This window comes from Peromyscus leucopus, chromosome 16_21, assembly GCF_004664715.2.
Source record: "Peromyscus leucopus breed LL Stock chromosome 16_21, UCI_PerLeu_2.1, whole genome shotgun sequence".
Lineage (NCBI taxonomy): Eukaryota > Metazoa > Chordata > Mammalia > Rodentia > Cricetidae > Peromyscus > Peromyscus leucopus.
The window spans coordinates 32,834,373-32,856,732 of NC_051084.1; the positions used below are offsets into that span (position 1 = coordinate 32,834,373).

At 42.3% G+C, this 22,360-nt stretch overlaps 1 protein-coding gene, 1 long non-coding RNA gene and 2 pseudogenes across 2 annotated transcripts; 2 read left to right on the forward strand and 2 right to left on the reverse strand.

The window, feature by feature from the left end:
• Positions 1-1,796: 1,796 nt before the first annotated feature.
• Positions 1,797-7,327, forward strand: LOC119086771 (annotated as a pseudogene).
• Positions 6,764-8,058, forward strand: LOC114708881 (annotated as a pseudogene).
• A 3,494-nt stretch (positions 8,059-11,552) lies between these two features.
• On the reverse strand, positions 11,553-13,902 carry LOC119086773. The gene is made up of 2 exons (XR_005090127.1): positions 12,363-13,902; positions 11,553-11,994 (listed from the first exon to the last, which is right to left on the reverse strand). It is a non-coding gene; the product is annotated as an uncharacterized LOC119086773 (long non-coding RNA).
• A 472-nt stretch (positions 13,903-14,374) lies between these two features.
• On the reverse strand, positions 14,375-19,856 carry LOC119086772 (sperm motility kinase-like). Its single transcript, XM_037199911.1, has 2 exons — positions 19,745-19,856; positions 14,375-15,019 (listed from the first exon to the last, which is right to left on the reverse strand). The coding sequence occupies exon 2, from the start codon at positions 15,001-15,003 to the stop codon at positions 14,593-14,595; it is 411 nt and encodes a 136-aa protein (XP_037055806.1). The 5' UTR covers positions 15,004-15,019; positions 19,745-19,856; the 3' UTR covers positions 14,375-14,592.
• Between the last annotated feature and the right edge of the window lie 2,504 nt (positions 19,857-22,360).

A 22,360-nucleotide genomic window follows, 5' to 3' on the forward strand; every position in this document is an offset into this window, starting at 1 on the left:
TGACAGTGTATTTACCCACCAAATACTGGAGTAGGCCAGTTTAGGCACTGTCTCAACTATTTCCAGTAGTCTAAGCTGGGGTCATCCTTGTGGATTGCTAGAAATTTCCCTAGCACTCTGTTTCTCCCTATTCCCATGATGTCTTCATTTACCATGATATTTCCTTGCTCTCCCACTCTGTCCCTGTTCCAGCTTGAACCTCCTGATCCCCTATGTTATCATCCCCTATCCCTTGCCCTCCATTACCCCCCCTCACCCCCAGTTTGCTCAAGTAGATCTCATCTATTTCTCCTTCACTGGGTGATCCATGAGTCCCTCCTAGGGTCCTCCCTGCTAGCTAGCCTCCCTAGAGCTGTGGATTACAGTCTGGTTATCCTTTGCTGTACATCTACTATCCACTTATGAGTGAGTACATACCATGTTTGTCCTTCTGAGTCTGGGTTAACTCACTCAGGATATTTTCTAGTTCCATCCATTTACCTGCAAATTTCATAATAGTTGAGCATGTTTCCTCGTGGTATGATTGAGCATTACTTGGGTATATGCCCAAGAGTGGTATAGCTGGGTCTTGAGGTAGATTGATTCCCAATTTTCTGAGAAACTGCCATACCGATTTCCAAAGTGGCTGTACAAGTTTGCACTCCCACCAACAGTGGAGGAGTATTCCCCTTGCTCTGCATCCTCTCCAACATAAACTGTCACCAGTGTTTTTGATCACACCCATTCTGACAGGTGTAAAGTTGGTGTATCAGACTTATTTGGATTTGCATTTCCCTGGTGACTAAGGATGTTGAGCAATTCCTTGAATGTCTTTTGGCCACTTGAGATTCTTCTATTGAGAATACACTGTTCACCTCTGTAGCCATTTTTCAATTGTCCAGTATTATGTCTCGTTTCTTGAATTCCTTTAGAGATCAACCCTCTGTCAGATGTGGGGTTGATGAAGATCTTTTCCCATTCTGTAGGCTGTCTTTTTGTTTTATTAACCATGTACTTTACCCTACAAAAGCTTCTCAGTTTTAGAAAGTCCCATTTATTAATTGTTGCTCTCAGTATCTGTGCTCTTGTTATATTTCAAAAGTGGTCTCCTGTGCCAATATGTTCAAGAATAGTTCCTACTTTCTCTTCTGTCAAGTTCAGTGAAACTGGATTTATGTTGAGGTCTTTGATCCACTTGGACTTGAGTTTTGTGAATGGCAACAGATACAGATCTATTTGCAATCTTCTACATGTTGACATCCAGTTATGCCAGCACCATTTGTTGAAGATGCTTTTTTTTCCATAGTACAGTTTTGGCTTCTTTGTCAAAAATCAGGTGTTCACAGGTGTGCAGATTAATGTCAGGGTCTTCAATTTGATTCAATTGGTCCACATGTCTTTATGCCAGTACCCAGCTGTTTGTATGACTATAGCTCTATAGTAGAGCTTGAGGTCAGGGATCATGATGCCTCATTTTAGCTATCCTGGGATTTTTGTTTTTCCATATGAAGTTGAGAATTGTTCTTTCCAGGTCTGTGAAGAATTGTGTTGGGATTTTGACAGGGATTTCATTGAATCCATATATTGTTTTTGGTAAGATTGCCATTTTTACTATGTTAATCCTACCTATTCATGAGCATGGGAGATCTTTCCATTTTCTGATATCTTCTTCAATTTCTTTCTTCAGAGACTTAAAGTTCTTATCACACAATTCCTTCACTTGCTTAGAGTTATCCCCAAGGTATTGTATATTGTTTGTGGCTATAGTAAAAGGTGATGTTTCTCTGATTTCTTTCTCAACCCATTTATCATTTGTATATAGGAGGGCTACCGATTTTTAGTTAATCTTATACCCTGCCACATTGCTGAAGGAGTTTAACCTTTAGGCCCTGGATTTAGGGTCAGAATTGGATATAATCTCAGGGTCAAGGTATGTTTCTTTGGTTCTAGTTTCAGGACCGAAGCCTATTTGTCTCTGGTCAGGGTTTGTTTCTTTGACTGGCCCTTTTCCACTACATTACCCATAGCAGTTTCATTATAATAGTCACATACATGCCTATACAGCATTTTGGTTAAACTGTCCTGCTCTAATTCACTTCCTCCACTTCCTATCTGGGACAAATACTTTCTTTTTACAAAGGCTCAGCCCTCTTCTTGTGGAAGTCCACAGAAGAAGAAAATGTATTTCTGTTGTGGAATGTCTCTTTTATATAATAATATCCCTAGTTGTAGCTATTTTCTGTAGCTATTTATTTATGTACAGCCGAGCAGATCAGTGGTCATTGTGCCTTCAGTATGGTCTCTTTCCCCAGAAACTGAACCTATGCTACACTCTGATCCAGTTTCTTTATGTAAATTATCCTCTGGATTTTTCTTGTATTTCTAGGACCTTAAAGGCATCATTAGGCTGTTTGGAATAGCTCAGATTTCAAGTCATAATGAACATCTATATCTACCATCCTAAAATTATTTTTTTTTCTAGCTTTGTGTGTCCTGAATTTTCCCACAAATTACAGTGGATAAAATTAAGCTGAACATCTTGTTCAATCCATGGTAAAAGGGCAGCCTTGAAAAGGATGTCAGGATCTTAAATCAAACTTGAGGTGCATTAAGAAAGGTGATGCTTGCCTGCCACCTTTCCACACATGCTCCAGTGACTGTCAAGATCCATGAGAATCAACTCTGGCTAACATCAGTTCTGATGTAAAAATCCTTCAATCTTTGGAACACAGTAACATTGTTCATATTTTCACATCATTGACATACTGACAATGACTATGTGGTCATGGAGTATGTTGCAGAAAAAAAGATATGGAGGTTTTCCTCAGAGAGGTGAGCTATCTAAAGGAGGATACCACTAGACCAATATTCCAACAGGTCATGTCAGTGGTGCACTTTCTCCACCAAAGACACATTGCAAATTGTGATCTTAAATTGGAGAATATCCTTCCTGATGGAGCAGGCAACATCAAGCTTTGTAATTTGGGTATAAGCCACTCAAGTTTGCACAGTGGCAGAAGTTGGAAGAGGTCTGTGGCTCCTTGCTCTATTGGGCCTCAAACACACTAGCAAGGAAACCTTATGAAGAACTAGCAGGTGATGTGTGTAGCTTGGGCATCATCCTATATGTCCTGGTCACTGGGGAATTGCCATATGTAGAAACCACCATTGATGGTATGCACAGGATCACCATGAGAGTGTACCTCATTCCCTACCATTTCTCAAAACCCTGTCACATTATCATTGATCAATTGCTCATGGTGCCTATCTGGTACAGGCAAACAATATATCAGGTTGTGGAAAGACCGTGGCTGACCCACACTCAAGAACATGTATTAGCTGCCACTAAGAAAATCCTTCACAGGGTCGAAGAGACTATGTGCATCATCAGCTCTACTTAAGAAGAGATTGTGTCATTCCTAAGACACAGGCAACTAAAAAACATAAGAGCAACAATCAATATTGTGAAACATCAACTGAGCCTTGGGATAAACATAAGCAAGATAAGTCCTGGTTAAATATGATCCCTGCAGACCTACTTAGCCTCCCTCTCCCCTTGAAGAAGAGAGTTAATGATTCAGCATTTCTAATCGGTACGGAAACTAGGAACACTTTCAGAAAGAGGATGTGTAAGAAAGAGGCAAGAGAGGGCAGGAGCTACACCATGCTCCACAGATACTCATGCATGGATGTGATGCCCTGTTCAGCACCCAGGCACCAAATAAACTAACAGCCACAATTAATATTCAGAAATACCAATTGAGAATTGGGGAGAGCCATCAACAAGATGGTATACCCTGGTTAATTATGATCCATGCAGGATCTCTTAGCCTCCCTGTCCTGTAAAGAAGAGAGCTGGTCAACAAGCTTTTTCAATCAGTATAGAAGCTAGGAAGAGTCCCTTTCAGAAAGAGGGTGTGGAAGAAAGATGCACAGGATGTCGAAGTTTCAGCATGCTCCACAAATATACCCGCATGGATGTGATGCCCTGTTCAGCACCCAGGTGCCAAATAATAAACTAAAAGCCACAATCAATATTCTGAAATACCAACTGAGCATCTGGGACAGCTATCAGCACAATGAGACTCCCTGTTTAAATATGCTATCTGCAGGTCCTCTCAGCCTCCCATTCCCCTTGAAGGAGAGAGCTAGTGAGATAGTGTTTCTGATCAGTAAAGAAGCTGTAAAGAGTCAATTTTAGGAAGAGGATGTGGAAGAAAAGAGGCAAGAGATGCAGAAGCTACACCATGGTCCACAGATACACCTGCCTGTCAAGATCCATGAGAAACACCACAATGGAAGAGGTTATGTAGAAAGAGGAAAGGGACACAAAAGCAATAACCATCCTTGACAGATATTTCTGTCTAGAGGTGATGTCCTGTTCAGCACCTAGGCACCAAATAATAAACAGCAACAATCAATATTCTGAAATATCTATTGTGCCTTAGGGAGAGCCATCAGCAAGATGAGATGCTCTGGTAAAATGTGATCCAAGCAGGTCTTCGTCTCCCTCTCCTCCTAAAAAGAGACCTAGGGAACCAGGTTTTTCCATCATTATGCAAGCTGGGAAGTGTCAGTTTCAGGATGAGGGTGTTTAGAATGAGGCAAGGAATGGAGAAGCACATGATGCGCAGATACTCATTCCTGAATGTGATGCCCTGTTCAGTACCCAGGAGTCAGATAATATACTAACAACCAAAATCAATATTCTGAAATGCCAGTAAGTACTGGGGACAGCCATGAGCAAGATGATATGCCCTGGTTAATTATAATCCATGAAGGAATTCTTAGCCTCCCCTCCTCTTAAAGAAGAGAGCTAGTGAACCAGCTTTTCCAATCAGTACAGAAGCAGGGAAGAGTCAGTTTCTGGAAGAGATTGTGTAAGAAAGAAGCAAGGGATGCAGAAACCTCATCATGATCCACAGATAACTTCTGCATGAATGTGATGCCCTATTCAGCTCCCAGGCACCAAATAATAAACTAAGAGCCACAATCAATATTCTGGAATTACCACCTGAGCATTTGGGACAGCCATCAGCACAATGAGACTCCCTGGTTAAATATGCTCTCTGCAGGTCCTCTCAGCCTCCTGCTCCCCCCTTGAAGAACAGAGCTATTGAAACAGTGCTCCGATCAGTATAGAAGCTGTAAAGAGTCAATTTCAGGAGCAGAATGTGGAAGAAAGAGGCACACAATGCAGAAGCGACACCATGTTCTGCAGATACTCCTGCCTGTCAAGATCCTTCAGAAACACAATGTTCTGGCTCACATCAGCTCTGAAGTAAACATCCTTCAATCTTTGGAACACAGTAACACAGCTGATTTTTTTCATGTCATTGACACACTGACAACAACTTATGTGGTCATGGAGTATGTTGCAGATAAAGATATGGAGATGTTCCTCATGGAGATAGACTATCTAGTGGAGGAAACCACTAGACCAATATTCCAACAAGTCATATTGGCAGTGCAATTTCTCCACCAAAGACACATTGCACATCATATTAAATTAGAGAATATCCTTCTGGATGGAGCTGACAAGGCCAAGCTGTGTGATTTTGATAAGACAACTCAGCTTGCAGAGAGGTTGGTGTTGGAGAAGGTCTGTGGATCCTTGCCATATTGGGTACCAGATCTTGGCAAGGAAACCCTATAATGAACTGGTAGGTCATATGTTGAGCCTGGGCATTGTCCTATATGACCTGGTTACTGGACACTTTCCAAATATAGAAAACACACTTGATAAGCACAGGATAATCACCATGATAATGTGCCCTTTTCCCTACCATTTGTCAAAACCTTGTCACATTATCATTGCACAATTACTCAGGATACCCTTTTGGCTCAAGCTATCAATATATCAGGTTGTGGAAGAAGATATGCTGGGCCACATTCAAGAAGCAAGTATTGCCTGTTGCTAAGAAAATCCTTCACATGGTCGTAGAGATTATGTACATCATTGGCTCTACCTATAAAGAGATTGTGTCATTCCTAACACACAGTCAACTAAAAACATAACAGCAACAATCAGTATTGTGAACTGAGCATGGGAATAGACATCAGCAAGATAAGCCCTGGTTAAATATGATCCCTGAAGTTCTTATCATCCCTCTCGCCTTCAAGAGAGCTAGTGATCCAGCATTTCAGATCCCAGTATAGAAGCTGGGAAGAGTCAGTTTCAGGAAGCGGGTGTGTAAGAAAGAGGCAAGGGATCCAGAAGCTACACCATCCTCAACAGATACTCTTGTCTAGAGGTGATGTCCTGTTCAGCACCCAGGCACCAAATAATAAACATCAACAATCAATATTCTGAAATATCTATTGTGCATTGGGGAGAGGCATCAACAAGATTAGATGCCCTGGTTAATTGTGATCCAAACAGATCTTCTTAGCCTCCCTCTCCTCTAAAAGGAGAGAGTAAGTGAACCAGCTTTTTCCATCCGTAAAGAAGCTGGGGAGAGTCAGTTTTGGGAAGAGGGTGGTAAGAATGAGGCAAGAGAAGCAGAAGCTACACCATGTTCCACAGATAGTCCTGCATGGATGTGATGCCCTGTTCAGCACCCAGGCACCAAATAAAAAACTAAGAGCCTCAATCAATATTCTGAAATACCAACTGAGAACTGGGAACAGCCATCAGCAAGATTATACACCCTGGTTGATTATGATCCCTGCAGGTCCTCTTAGCCTCCCTGTCCCCTAACAAAGAGAGCTAGTGAACCAGCTTTTGAAATCAGTATAGAAGCTGGAAAGAATCTCTTTCGGGAAGAAGGTGTGGAAGAAACAGATGTTGAAGAAGTCTCACCATGCTCCACAGATACACCCGCATGGATGTGATGCCACATTCAACACCCAGGTACCAAATAATGAAATAACAGCCACATTCAATATTCTGAAATACCAACTGAGCATCTGGGACAGCCATCAGCACAATGAGACTCCCTGTTTAAATATGCTCTCTGCAGGTCCTCTCAGCCTCCCATTCTCCTTGAAGAGCGCTAGTGAGGCAGTGTTTCCCATCAGTATAGAAGCTGTAAAGAGTCAATTTCAGAAAGGGAATGTAGGATAAAGAGGCACACAATGCAGAAGCTACACCATGTTCTATAGATACTCCTGCCTGTCAAAAGCCTTCAGAAAAACCACAATGCTCTGGCTCACATCAGCTCTGAAGTAAACATCCTTCAATCTTTGGAACACAGTAACACAGTTCATCTTTTCATGTCATTGACACACTGACAACTTATGTGGTCATGGAGTATATGTTGCAGGAAAGGATCCAGAGATGTTCCTCAGGGATATAGACTATCTAGTGGACAAGACCACTAGATCAATATTCCAACAGGTAATGTTAGCAGTGCACTTTCTCCACCAAAGACACATTGAACATTGTCATATTAAATTAGAGAATATTCTGGATGGAGTTGGCATGGCCAAGCTATGTGATTTTGGTAAGGCAACACAGCTTGCAGAGGGTAAGGTGTTGGAAGTCTCTGGCTCCTTGCTCTATTGGGCACCAGAGATTTTGACAAGGAAATCCTATAATGGACTGGCAGGTGATATATTGAGCCTGGGCATATTCCTGTATGACCTGGTAATTGGGCACTTTCAAATGCAGAAAACACACTTGATGATATGCACAGGATAATCACCATGATAATATGCCCCTTTCCCTACCATTTGTCAAAACCCTGTCACATTATCATTGCACAATTACTCAGGATTCCCTTTTGGCTCAAGCTATCAATATATCAGGTTGTGGAAGAAGCTATGCTTGGCCACATTCAAGAACATGTATTCTCTGTCTTTAAGAAAATCCTTCCCAGGGTCTTAGAGACTAAGTACATCATCGGCTCTACCTGTGAAGAGATTGTGTCATTCCTAACACAGAGACAACTAAAAAACATACAGCAACAATCAATACTGTGAAATATCAATTGAGCCTGGGGATAGACATCAGCAAGATAAACCCTGTTTAAGTATGATCCCTACAAGCCTTCTTGACCTCCCTCTCCCCTTGAAGAAGAGAGCTGGTGCACCAGCATTTCTAATCCTAATAAAGAAGCTAGGAAGAATCATTTCAGGATGAGGTTGTGTAAGAAAGAGGTAAGGGATCTGGAAGCTACACCATCCTCAACAGATACTCCTGTATAGAGGTGATGTCCTGTTCAGCACCCAGGCACCAAATAATAAACATCAACAATCAATATTCTGAAATATCCAGCATGCATTGGAGAGAGCCATCAGCAAGATGAGATGCTCTGGTTCAATGTGATCTAAGCAGGTATTCTCAGGCTCCCTCTCCTCTTAAAGAAGTGAGCTGGTGAGCCAGCTTTTTCAATCATTATAGAAGCTGGGAAGAGTCAGTTTCTGGAAGAGGGTGTGTAAGAAAGAGGCAAGGGTTGAGAAGCCTCATCATGATCCAATGATAGTCCTGCATGGATGTGATGCCCTGTTCAGCTCCCAGGCACCAAATAATAAACTAAGAGCCACAATCAATATTCTTAAATACCAACAGAGCATCTGGGACAGCCATCAGCACAAGGATACTCCCTAGTTAAATAAATATGCTCTTTACAGCTCCACTCAGCCTCCCACTGCCCTTGAAGAAGAGAGCTATTGAAACAGTGTTTCCCATCAATATAGAAGCTATAAGAGTCAATTTCAGGAAGAGGATGTGGAAGAAAGAGGCACAAAGTGCAGAAGCTACACCATGTTCTATAGATACTCCTGCCTGTCAAGATCCTTGAGAAATACCACAATGCTCCAGCTCACATCAGCTCTGAAGTAAACATCCTTCAATCTTTGGAACACAGTAACACAGCTGATTTTTTTCATGTCATTGACACACTGACAATGACTCAAGTGGTCATGGAGTATACTGAAGGAAAAGATCCTGAGAGGTTCCTCATGGAGACAGACTATCTAGTAGACAAGACCACTAGACCAATATTCCAAGAGATCATGTCAGTGGTGCACTTTCTCCACCAACGACACATTGCTCATCAGAATCTTCAATTATAAAACATCCTTCTGAAAGGAGCTGACAAGGCCAAGCTGTGTAAGTTTGATATAGCAACTCAGCTTGCAGAGGGTAAGATGTTGGAGGAGGTCTGTGGATCCTTGCCATCATGGGTACCAGATCTTGGCAAGGAAACCTTATAATGGAGTGTCAGGTAATATGTTGAGCCTGGGCATTGTCCTATAGGACCTGGTAATTGGGCACTTTCCAAATATAGAAAACACACTTGATGATATGCACAGGATAATCACCATGATAATGTGCCCTTTTCCCTACCATTTGTCAAAACCCTGTCACATTATCATTGCACAATTACTCAGGATTCCCTTTTGGCACAAACAATATATCAGGTTGTGGAAGAAGCTATGTTGGGCTATATTCAAGAACATGTATTGCCTGTCGCTAAGGAAATCCTTCCCAGGGTCTTAGAGACTAAGTATATCATCGGCTCTACCTGTGAAGAGATTGTGTCATTCCTAAAACACAGGCAACTAAATAACATAACAGCAACATTCAATATTGTGAAATACCGATTTTGGTGAGAGACATCAACAAGATAAGCCCTGGTTAAATATGATCCCTGTTGGCCTTCTTAGCCTCCCTCCCCCCTTGCAGAAGAGAGCTAGTGAAACAGCATTTCTAATCCCAAAATAGAAACTGGGATGAGTCAGTTTCAGGACAAGGGTGTGTAAGAAAGAGGTAAGGGATGCAGAAAATACACCGTCATCGACAGATATTTCTGCAGGATGTGATGCCCTGTACAGCACCTAAGCACCAAATAATAAACTAACAGCTACAATCAATATTCTGAAATACCAACTGAGCACTGGGGATTAGCCATCATCAAGATGATACAACCTGTTTAATTATGATCCATGCAGGACCTCTTAGATTCCCTGTCCCCTAAAGAAGAGAGCTAGTCAACCAGCTTTCTCAATCAGTTTAGATATCGGGAAGAGTCACTCTCAGGAAGAGGGTTTGGAAGAATGAGACAGAATGTCAAAGAAGATTCACCATGCTCCACAGATGCACGTGCATGAGTGTGATGCCCTGTTCATCACCCAAGCACCAAATAATAAACTAACAGCCACAATCAATATTCTGAAATACCAACTGAGCATCTGGGACAGCCTTCAGCACAATGAGACTCCCTGGTTAAATATGCTCTGTGCAGGTCCTCTCAGCATCCCACACCCCTTAAAGAAGAGAGCTAGTGAGACATTGTTTCCCATCAGTATAGAAGCTAAAGAGTCAATTTCAGGAAGAGGATGTGGAAGAAAGGCAACAGATGCAGAAACTACACCATGATCCATAGATACTCCAGCCTGAAGGTGATGCCTTGTTTAGCATCCAGGCACCAAATAATAAACTAACTGCAACAATCAATATTCTGAAATACCAATTGAGTTTGGGACACTCAACTACAAGATGAGAATCCTTGGTTAAATACAATCGCTGCCAGTCCTATTAGCTCCTCTTTCCCCTTGAAGAGGGGAGCTAGTGAACCCTATATTCACTGTGTCATGCAAAACACAGTGCAATGAAACAAACACCAGAACTTAGCTTCACATTCACTGCAGTTGAAGGCAGTGTGTACTCTCTAAACCAACCACAAACGCACATACATACACAGACGCACCAAGACACAAACACACACTATTCCTTACAGCATCAGTATCATCACCTCTGCTCCACCTATACTGCTGTTGTTCAGACACTGCTGGACACTGTCCTGGCATTCTACATAGAGTGCTATGGGTCAGGTCCTATTGGACATCAATGGCTACCCAACATACAATGCTGTGTTCATAAGACACTTCAAAGCATCACCCTGATGCTCCCGCATAGAGTCATATCAGTATCAAGGGCTGTCCCCTCTTCAGGCCTTACTTATTTGAGACTGTGTTCAGTTTTCTAATGGTTTCACTATGGTTTGCTTTTACATAGTTGTCCTGCAGCCCTTTAAAGACAGACCATTTCCACTGCCTTGGTTTCCCCAGGTGTCACTGACAGTGTAGGTGGGTCTGTTGCTGGGCTTGTGTTGGAATCCATGTGTCCAGCTTCTGTTCCTTCCCTGCTGCACTTTCTGGATCTCTGAGGCTTTGTGGGAAGTGCTGGGAGAAGAGGTGCAGGGTCTGGAGGAATCTCTTCTGCCCTCTGCTGTCTCTTCTAGGATTAGACCCCACTGGGTGTTACATTTTGTGTTTGAGCATCAGATTGGCATTTTGCTGAGTCTATACATGAAAAGATCTGTCACCCTAACAACAGTGACTGCTGCTGAGGAACAGGGGTGTCCTCGAGTTTATATTCCTTTGGATTTTTCTCAGCCATCCCAAAGTGTTCTGAATGTCAGTTAGGATAAATTCTGGTGGAACTCTACTTCAGCATTTCAGTATTTGATGGTTTGTACATTGTCTCTATCCAACACCAGTGAAATGCAGTACAAGTGGATGACCTCAAGTGTACCACCTTCATGTTGTTAGTGGCCTTGGAAATAGGGTCCCTGGACACTTCCCTTTTCAGGCAATCCAGTCTAGAGGCCATGCAGAGACATTTGCACATTTGCTTCCCAAGGCTCTCCTGGGACACTCCTTTTTATTTATGCAGGCAGGTTTCCTAGGTCATCTGTGAAGACAGAGGCATAGGTGATCTTTCTGAACTGTCAAAATACACACAGCATCAATTTGGGGTGGGGATTCAACAAGAACCCATCCACACTGGAGACTTTCTGGAGTATCCTCCTGTTGTCTCTAGATCTTGCTTAGAATTGGAGGTGGTGGTCTGTGCTTAGATGCTGGAACAGAAACCATTTCACTGCCCCCCACAGCATGCCCTCCTGAAGCTTTGTGGAGCCTCTGAGCTCCTTTAGAGCTCAGGAATTGATCTGCTAGTTCTCTAGTCAAATGGGAGGCTGGAATGTTCTCCTCCATCACTGGCACTAGTGCTGAGTGTGCGTGTCCTCATTCCCTGGGTACATGTTTCAGAATGTGGCCAGGCACCTACAAGAGAAGAAATAGTATAGATTGAAGAAGATGGCTGAGAGTTCACCATTGCCCAAGCACAAGATCTGTTAACTGGGCAGATAATGGCAGGTTTACTTTTAGTGGAATTTAGGGACTAATGAGGCAGGTGTAATAATGCCCATTGTCTTCCAATGTGACCTTCCTTAGGCCAACATCATTAGGGTTCCCTCAGGGACCTCTGGCTGCAGAGAATGACTTCTCATGGCTGCCCTGCTACTTTGCAGGAAGGAAGGTTTGGGAACAAAGGAGGAAAAGCAGTTCTCCAGCATCATGTCTAAACACAGGCACTCTGCTTCCTGCATCCCATCTCAGTTACACTCGTCTACACCAGACAGGATACATACTTGGTGAAAATAGGCTTCCATGATAGACCATGTCCAAAGAACCTGCATATGGTAGGAGAGAAAGCATGGCAAATTAGAGTTCTGGAGTTGACCTGCGAGACTCCAAGTGATTCGGCTGTACCAAATTGGTCATCATGGCTTGGTCACTGGATCACTTGGTGGAATTTAAACAGTGTCCCATGAAACATGCTATCTCCAGAAGAGCATCTAAAGGACTCACCTTTGTCCTCTGTAAGGGGAAGACCTGTGGACAGATTTGGGATGATTTGTGTGAATGTCCTGCTACAAGTAACTGGTACTGCTTGCACCTGATCTTGCTCCATCCAGCAGACAGACAGTGAAGGGGGGAGGTGCTGGGTGCAGGTGCCTGGCCTTCAGCTGTAGAAGGCTAAAGGCAGCAACAAGACTCTAGTGTCAGGGACACCCAAAGTCCCAACAGGACCCAAGGCAAATGTCAGGATAAAGACATATAAACCTCCCATCTGTTTATACTGAGATTCACCTTAAGAGACTATCACCTGGGTCTGGAGCTAGTGATTCTCCTGAACTGTCTGTCCTGGGATTCACTGACCTGCCTACAGCACCCAAGTCTCCCTTCCCAGGCCTTAGCTTCAGGAAAGTGCATAAGGACTGAAACATCCCAGCGATGTAGAGCAGCTATAGCCACATAAGAAGCTCAGCCTCTGAGCTGGTTTTCCTTGCAAGGCTATGTAAATCATCCTGCTCACATTCTTCAGTCCATTACAGACTAAGTAGCTGGCCAATGGGAGAATTCCAGTCCTCCTATACAGGTGTAAGAAGATACTCACCTTCTCCATAAACTGTTCCTCTGTATGGTTTGGGGACAGAGGGTAAGACTGGAGAGATGTGATACTTGCCCCAAGTTATCCCAAGATCCCTCTGAATCCATGTCTCTGATTTCTGACTTTATCTTTGTTTCTATGCATCATGAACTCAATGTCCACTTTCCCTGGAATTGAAAAGACTGGCTGTGGCAGCATCATGCTTATTTGTCTGTATACAAGTGTCAAGGCTAAACCAGATCACAGAAACCTCTCTCATACAACTGGATTAAACTTAGTGGTCTCAGTGATACCTTCAGCCATGTGAGGCCTACAATGAGACCTGGCAATCAGTCCCTTCTGAGTGTCCGCTCTTCATTAAAGAGAGTAGTGACCTGTCTGAAGGTTGTCTAAAACACCACCAAAGACAGTTTTCACAGTAGGACACCCAAGCAGACACCCTGGCTAAATGCCCCAACTCTGGGGTCAACAAGGCTCTGTCTAGGGCTGACCCTTGATGTTGGATCTGAATAAAAAGTGGTTCTAAGACTGCTGCCTAAGTCATGTGCCCACTGTGCTCCAGGACAGGCCAGCAAAACCCACCTTCCAAAGTGGAGCATCTAGCCAGTCTCAACCTGCATAGAGGATTATCACTCAAAAAGATCATGACATATGGAAGGCTCAGTCTTAAGAACTTTGAAAAAAAAAAAACAGTATGTAATCTTGACTCTTATATCCTTCCTGGCCATCCATTTTCAAGTGGCTCCTCCCTCTTACTCTACCATAGCTTTGGAGATTTCTTCCCCCTAAACCTTCATTCCCCTCTAATTATTTCTTTTTTTAGCCAACTCATTCTGGCTGCCTCTGCAACCTCTGCTTCTCATGCTCTGCTGTCCACCTTCAGCTAAACCATTTCCTATTAATGGTGGTGGTGCTGTGGACTGTTCCTTTGGAAACCAGATTTGCTAATCTGCATACCTATAATTATGCTGTGTTGGTTGCAATGCACATTAGAAAATATTTGGATTAAGAAACACAGAAGGAAGGGGGAGGGTGGTGGGAGGGGGAGAGCAGGGGAATCTGTGGCTATTATGTGGGACTGAATGGTGTTGTAAAATAAAAATAATAATAATAATAATAATAATAATAATAATAATAATAATAATAAAAAGAAACACAGAAAGGCATCCTGGGCACCCCATGTTGCTGCATGAGTGTACCTGCACTGCTCTCCACTTCCTGTGGTGCCACTTCCTTCTCAGAAACATGGTGTCTTCGTGAGGCTGGCAGGCAGCAGCACAGGAGTCTCACCCAGTTCCCAATTCTCTTCTTAACCCTTTTCCAGCCTTGAGATAGACTGCTGGCAGATGGTGTAGTTTTACCTTCAGGAGGGACACCTTCAAAGTTGTTCTTGGATATTGCCTGAAGGGAAGATCTGCACACACAATCTAAGTGAAGATGTGCTGGGCCTGCTCCTCCTGCAGACAGCCCACTTTCTCAATATGGCTCACCAGATCTCCCCGAGAAGCATGCTCCATCACCATATAGGTGTACTCTTCGGTGTTGATGATGTGGAACACCTTGATGATGTTTGGGTGGTCCAGCGTCTTCACAATGTCGATTTCAGTTTTGTTGTTGTGGTCATTATTCTCACCATTTTCCAGGATCTTGATGGCAACCTGCACCTCTGTGTGGAGGTGGCAGGCCAGCTTCACCTCAGCAAAAGTCCCTTTGCCAAGGGTCCTGAGTATGATGTAATGATCTGTAAGGTTCTCCTCTTGAGAGGTGCTGGCCTTCAGGTCCAGCTGCATTGACACCTCCTCTCTGGTCTTGCTATTATGTCTCTTGATGGTTTCCATGGCAACACCAACTGAACTAAATCAGATTAAAACAATGAGAAGTAGGCCTAAAGGAAGGGTTTATAGCTTTCGATTTCTACATGGAGAAGTGTCAGGGATGTGAAGCAACCCTACAATGAACTTCTGGGTCACAGAAAAATGAATAAACTAAACTCCCAAAAATCACCTTGTAAACATTCTGAAGATTAAAACTGAACCTAAAAAAAAGGACAATAATGAACATATCAAAGGCATAAAAACTAGATTGAAAAGTAAGACCTTACCAAAAGTGATCAAATAGGAGAAGACACCATGTAAACCTACAGCCAAACTCTGGTGCTGTTACAGCAAAAATGGCTGGAATCACAAGAATCACACGGGAGTGGTTTTTTTTTTTGTTTTTTGGTTTTTGTTTTTTGGGTTTTTTTTTTTTGGCAATTAACAAGGTGTTTTATTTTGATATCCTGTCATCATTTTTGAAGATAAAATGTGTTAAGTCTATGCAAACCAAACCATTTCATAAGCAGTCTTGGGAATACATTTTGCTTCCTTGATCACCACTGAGTTCTCAATAACTGAAACAATGGAAATCATCTAACTTGAACACTTGAGACATTTTCTTAATGAAAGTGTAGACTACAAATAGCAACAGAGAATCAACATTCCTGAAGAAATAACTATATCAGAGGGACTAGAAAGAATCATGCTGTACAGTTTAGCAGATGCTGTCCTATGCTGAGGGAAAGGAAGGCAACTTAAAAAAATTCCAATACCAGATTCTAAAGTAATCCTCAAACAGCCTATGCTATCAAAATAACTATTTTTTTCTGTACAAACTGTTTATTTTACTCTGAGATAATTTGGTGAATCTGATATCCTATTTATCAACACCATACTGAAAGCATTCTTTAAATAATGTGGAATATCATTCTGTATTAGTTAGTCATTTGCTTTCATGTAAATTCAAATCCTGAAGCATATCACAGAAATCCATCATATTAATCATATATTATAACTCTTAAGTACATTTGTAATTTATATTTTTTAAGTTTTTAGTTTAATCTTAATATGTGTGATAATTTCATATATGATTATTCCATTTACATTATTTCCTTCTACTTTTTTTCAGATCTGGCAATGTTTCCTTGAGGGCAGATATAACAAGTATGATGTTTCCTGATAACATGATTAGTATGAAGTCAATGTCCCAAGGTTGCTCTGCTCTCTTTGTAGAGATTTAACAAAGAGGTATTTATGAGTCAATAATGTCAACACTTGGCACATTCAAATTGATTAAGTTTCCTAGTCCTTTAGCTATTTTTTAAGTAAAATGAATTTTTTATTCTTTCTCATATATTACACCTTGACTGTAGTTTTCTCCCTCCCCTCCCCCAGACTCTTCCTCTTCTTTCCCCAGATCTACCCTCCCACCATTTCCCCTCAGAAAAGGGCAGGCCTCCCAGGCACATCAATCATAGGGCACAATATACTACTATAGACCAGGCATATAATATCATATCAAGCCTGGGCAAGGCAACCCCATAAGAGGAAAAGGGTCCCAGAACTAGGTAAAAGAGTCAGTGACCACCCCCATTCCCACTGTTAAGAATCATACAGTAACATCAAGGTACTCAGCCATAACAGATATACCAAGGACCTAGGTAAGACCCCCTATAAATGCTCTCTGATCTCTGTGAGCCCCCATGAGTCCTGGTCAATTGATTTTGTGGGCTGTGTTCCCCTGGTGTCCCTGACCCCTCTGGTTCCTCTGTTGCTTCATTTGAAAGTATTTTGAAATCCCATAATAGTATGAATTATAAAACTGCAAATGACCAAATTTATAAACATGTGTAAACTACCAAAACTGAAAGAAAATATATAAAACTCTAACTAGATCATTAATGAGAAACATAATTAAATATTCATTCAAAAAAATCTCAAGAAAACAGCTTTTGTCCGGTGACATGATCGGGTTCCATCTTGCTGCCTAGCTGAAAATGGGCCCCATGGAAACCCCCAAAGCTAACATCTACTGCCAAGACTATTACTTATATGCAACCTTATTGTTATGCCCAATTGCTGAAGACAACACCCATGTATGTCAGCCAACATGGAGAAGTTGAACTGGTGCATAACTAGAAGCTTCACCTCTACTGACTGACATTCATGATACAGGAATGTACTCTGCATTCTACTGAAGGAGGAAGATAATCATCACTATCATCCAGTTACAAACACTAGGACAACAGTGACCCATTTGCAAAATGGACTGATACAACAGTAGCACAAATACAATGGCAGTAACCAACTACTTTCTGATTAGATTTGAGACTCAATCCAGGATATAGAAGCCATTCCTGACACTGCTAAAGTGGCCAAGAAACTGAGTTTGTGGCCCTATAGGCAAACCTGATACTATTATTCTGCTCAAGAAACACAATGATAAAATGACTCGATGATATACTGATTATGTATATATATGTCTCAAAAAGCCCACACTAGTGTCGCCCATTCTTGCAAGAGATTGAACTAACACAAAGACTCACAACAATGCAGAGAGAGTGTGAGACTTTGTACTATTCAGTCCTAAATGGGATGGCTTCATGAAAATCTTCCCTCAAGGTTCAGAGAGCTATTCAGAGGAGGAGATAGAAACATACTAAGAGCCAGAGGTAATAGACAATTCCAAGGAAACAGTGTTTTTCAGATATAACAGGACTGATGAACACATGAACTCAGAGAGTAGCAATACACACGAGTATACAAAGGTTCAAGCCAGATAGGGGTTCTAGCACTGAAGAGAGGGCATTGACACAGGGTTCCATCCCTAGCCAAGTAGACACCTGCAATTGTTTCCTAATGGCAAAGGAAAAATCAGTTTTGTCCAGTGGATTCTCACTGGGTATCTTAACCACTCCTCTGGGTAGGACTGATGCCCTAGAATTATTGGCAAACACTAAGTGAACTCAATAGAATTCTGGTACACTACTGGGATCATTTCCCTTACTTTGGGCATTTTATAGGTCTTGAGTGGTTATTTTGATTTTTCTTTTGCTCTATGTTTTATTTATATTTTAATAGAAAGAGATAGCCAATAATGCTAGATGGGAAGGGAGGTAAGAAATGTCTGGGAGGAATTGAACTAAGAGGAAGATGATCAAAATGTATTGTCTAAAAGATTTTCATTGCTTTCCCACTCTATCCCTGTTCTGGCTCAACCATCCTGTTCCCTATGTTCACATCCCCTATCTCCTACCCTCCATTACCCTCCCTCATGCCCACTTTACTCATGGAAATTTCATCTATTTCCTCTTCCCAGGGCAATCCATGCATTCCTCTTTGGGTCTTCCTTGTTAGCTACCTTTCTCTGGAGTTGTAAAGCAAAGGATAACCAGATTACAATCCACATCTAGTATCCACATATGAGTGAGTACATGCCATGTTTGTCCTTCTGAGTCTGGGTTACCTCACTCAGGATGATATTTTCTAGTTCCATTCATTTACCTGCCTCTGCATGGCAAGACAGTTGTGTAGCCTGATCTGCTTGGGGGACCCTCTAGCGGTACAACTGGAATCCATCCCTGGTACATGAGTGGGCTCCAAAAAGTTGTCCCACTGCCTATGATGGGACAACTCATGCAGCCTTGAGGCAGAGAAAGAAGTTTGGACTTGCCTCTACTGGATGTGCCTCCCCTAGAGGCCTTGCCTTCTCATAGGGAGGAATGGGGCGTGGGTTGGGAGAGGGAAGCTGGGAGGCAGGAGGAGGGAAGAGGGGGATCTTTGGTGTGTAAAATAATGAAAATTTTTTTCTTAAGAAAAATAAAAATTAAAAAGATTTTTAATGATGAAATATCAAACAATAAAAGACTGGTATGAATGTATTCATGTATGAATTCTACCCAACTTATAAAAAGAATTAACACTAATATTCCTCCAACTATTCAATAAGGGAGAAGGAAAGAGACTGTATAACATGTTCTAGAAAGCCTGCAGGAGCCTACAGGAACCAGACCTGATGACTCGAGCTTCCTCCTTTATCCCACATGTCAGAAAAAGGGCGCTGGCTCCCACAAGTTTTCCCCTGAATTCCATGTCTGTGTTGTGGCACAGACAAACACACAAACAGCAAAATTAACAGAACAAAATCACCCTTGATGTAAATAAGAGAAATTATGTCAGTAGTTTGTGTACCTAGATGTAATAATCCTTAGTGAAAGTAATTGAAACATTCCAACAAGTTCAACACATACACAAGGCCATGTTCATGATCAAGATGAGTTCATCACTGAAGAACATAAGGACAACTCTAAGATAAAAATTGAAAAAAAAAAAAAACATGAAGAGGATACAGGGCAAAAAGCCCTTAGCTCCAAAAATGAAATGTAGTCTTTTTTTAGAAAACAGTTGCTAATGAAGATGACCTTACATGTGACATACCAGTCTCAAAAGATAAATTTGAGGGAACATAAGACAGACCAGTGAGGACATGGAATAGGACAGTGGCCTCCATGGTATGGTCCACAGTGACCTTGGAAGGAGCCTGGAAGCCTCAGCCACCACAGACTCTTCAGACTAAAGAGTGATTGATGCACAGAGTCCTAGGTGGTTCCGAATACAGGCTTGGGCTCCTGATTAGCCACCCAGTAGGAACAAGGTCTGGTGGCCTTAACTGCACTCCAAAGTGGTTTTGACAACAAAGAAAACAGTGTGGGTCCCTTGAAAGAAAAACAGTCTTAGTAGACAGCAGCCAATCAGGCTGTACCTGGTGTTGCTTGAGTAGAACAGAAACTCCTCTTCCAAATCTGTGCCTTAATACACCGTCCGTGCACACAGTCTCCGCCACTGGTGTCCTCAGAGTGAAAGCTCTACCTTCATCATCACATAACTGGCACCAACTGTCTCTTAGCCATCTACCTCGCGCTGTGTGATCCGATTGGTAACATGTACAAAACTGAGCCAATCAGATTGGGTAGCCAATCAGAACTCCCTCATTGGTCAGGTTGAGGTCATGTGACTGGGGTCTGCCCTATAGTGATTTGTCGCTCACCTAGACTGCAGGTTGGGGTCCTGTGAGAGCAGGGTTAGAGCAGAAGTCTTTGCTTGTTCTGTGCCTTTTATGCAGAGACATCCCAGCTAGTCTGCAATCCCCCACACTTCCCTTCAAGGGTCTCCTTTCAGTTGTGAAAACAGACATGGTTCCCGAAGGTTGGGTTGGGGTTTGGTCTGTTTCTAGTCTCTCCTGCGTGAAAGGGTCATCGGTCCATATTGGAGCACAGTTGACTTGTGATCACACCTAAATGGAACAGGTCCTCAGAAATTCCTATCTTCAAACAACTAAAGGTCTGAAACAGAAACCCAGGCTCTCTTAATCCAGTATACAGCTGGACAGTGGTGTCGCATGCCTTTAATCCCAGCACTCGGGAGGCAGCCTGGTCTACCAAGCGAGACACCTTGTCTCGAAAAACCAAAAAAGAATCCAGCATCCATGTCTTGAGTGCATGCTGGCATTTCCTAGGAGCCCCCCCTCCCCCCCACACACACACACATCCTTAATGCCAGTGCTTTGGTCTATGTTAAAAACCTTTACTTTGGGCCGGGCGGTGGTGGCGCACGCCTTTAATCCCAGCACTCGGGAGGCAGAGCCAGGTGGATCTCTGTGAGATCGAGGCCAGCCTGGTCCAGTGAGTTCCAGGAAAGGCGCAAAGCTACACAGAGAAACCCTGTCTCGAAAAACCAAAAAGAAAAAAAAAAAGAAAGAGAGAGAAGAAAGAAAAGAAAACCTTTACTTTGTAAACTCAAATGTTGCATCATCAACTAGCCATAGTTTGTTGCGTCTATACTTGTCATCAATAGCCCAAAATTAAAACAATACAAAACATTACCAAACCAATCCATTCTTTTCCTCACCGATTTCCCCATTCCTTGTACTGCTTTTGTGATGGGTCATTTTAATCCAGAAATTTCTATTTCTCAGTTGTAGCAACTTCCAAAAATTATTCCATTCGTGTGAATTCTTGTACTTTGGGAAAACACTGTCAATTACTTGAGGAACTAGTCCTCAAATTCCCGGATGCAGTTTTTACATTTCCTCAGCATCCCTGCCCAACCTGAACTAGGTCCTTTAAGGTCTGTTGTTCTCATGTGGTTTTTGAGAACCTCACACATGAAGACTGCATCTCAATCTCTCCTGACAACTCCCTTCCCCCTTGTGCCTCGGCTTATTCCATGTAACCCTCCCAAAATTATGATCTCTTTAAAGAGCAACATGCATGTATATGTGTGGTTTGTGCATATACATACACACATGTATATATAATCTACTGAGTCCAATTAGCTTTGCTCATTTGTCCCTGTGTCCAGGGCAGACCACTGGGGGACTGAGCATCCTATGTGGGAGCTTGTCCTTGGAGGAGACTGACTCTCCCTCTCTCAGCAGAACTGACAACCTATAACTCTTCTTCTAGTGGTGTCCATGTGGAATTCTCCCTGTCCACATTTGCATGTGAACAGCCCTTATCAGTTTTCTCTTGCATATGTAAACACATTATTGAGAGGCAGAGCTTACCTGTCCCATGAAAGGCACAATTGCAGATTCATCAGTCTAGATTTAGCACAGCACAGTCACTTCTCTGTATTTTGACCAGCTGTGGGTCTCTATAACAGTCTCATGTTTAAGAAGGAAGCTGGTTAGATGAAGGTCAATTCCTACACTTATCTGTACAAGGTTATGCATTTGGAATACAGTTAGATACTACATCGGTTTAGGAAAATGGAAGTAGTAGCTCTCTTCTACAAGCTGGCTCATGACCTCTCCATCCAAGGTTAGTTGTCTAGGTTTGCAGTACCAGACATACATTCTTTAGAAAGTTACTGCTTTATCCAAATAAAAATGCCACTATTACAGTTATCTTGCAGGCCCATTCATTTTTACAGTTCATAGAACTGCAGCTGGATATGGCAACAGATTTCTCCTCCACCTTGTCAGTTTACATAACACCTTCTCATACCGTGAAGGGCAGTCCTCATGGAAGGAGGTTTTCAGTTAGTTAGCCCTCGATTCCTCCAATTCCTGTGACTGAAGTACACGGTAACTTCACAAGTATGGTCTGACCTTGAATTTGGGAGGCAACCAAGGACAACAGCAATGGCCTGTCCTGGTTTGAGAGTCTCTTAGACTCCCCTGTTCAACAAAAAGTTTCTCATTTCTGGCCCCAGTGTTTTTGTTAGGCTATGATGCTTACAGTTAGTTTTATCACCTCAAATGATATAACTTCATTTCTATAACATAGAAAAATACACACATGTATTTTGTCAATGCACATTTAGCTTTAATGACCAACAATTTATCTGAGAGAGAATGTAGGCAATCATGTAACTA

Coding starts and splice junctions, on each gene's coding strand:
- LOC119086772 (XM_037199911.1), bottom strand. CDS start 15,003: ATGGAAACCATCAAGAGACATAATAGCAAGACCAGAGAGGAGGTGTCA.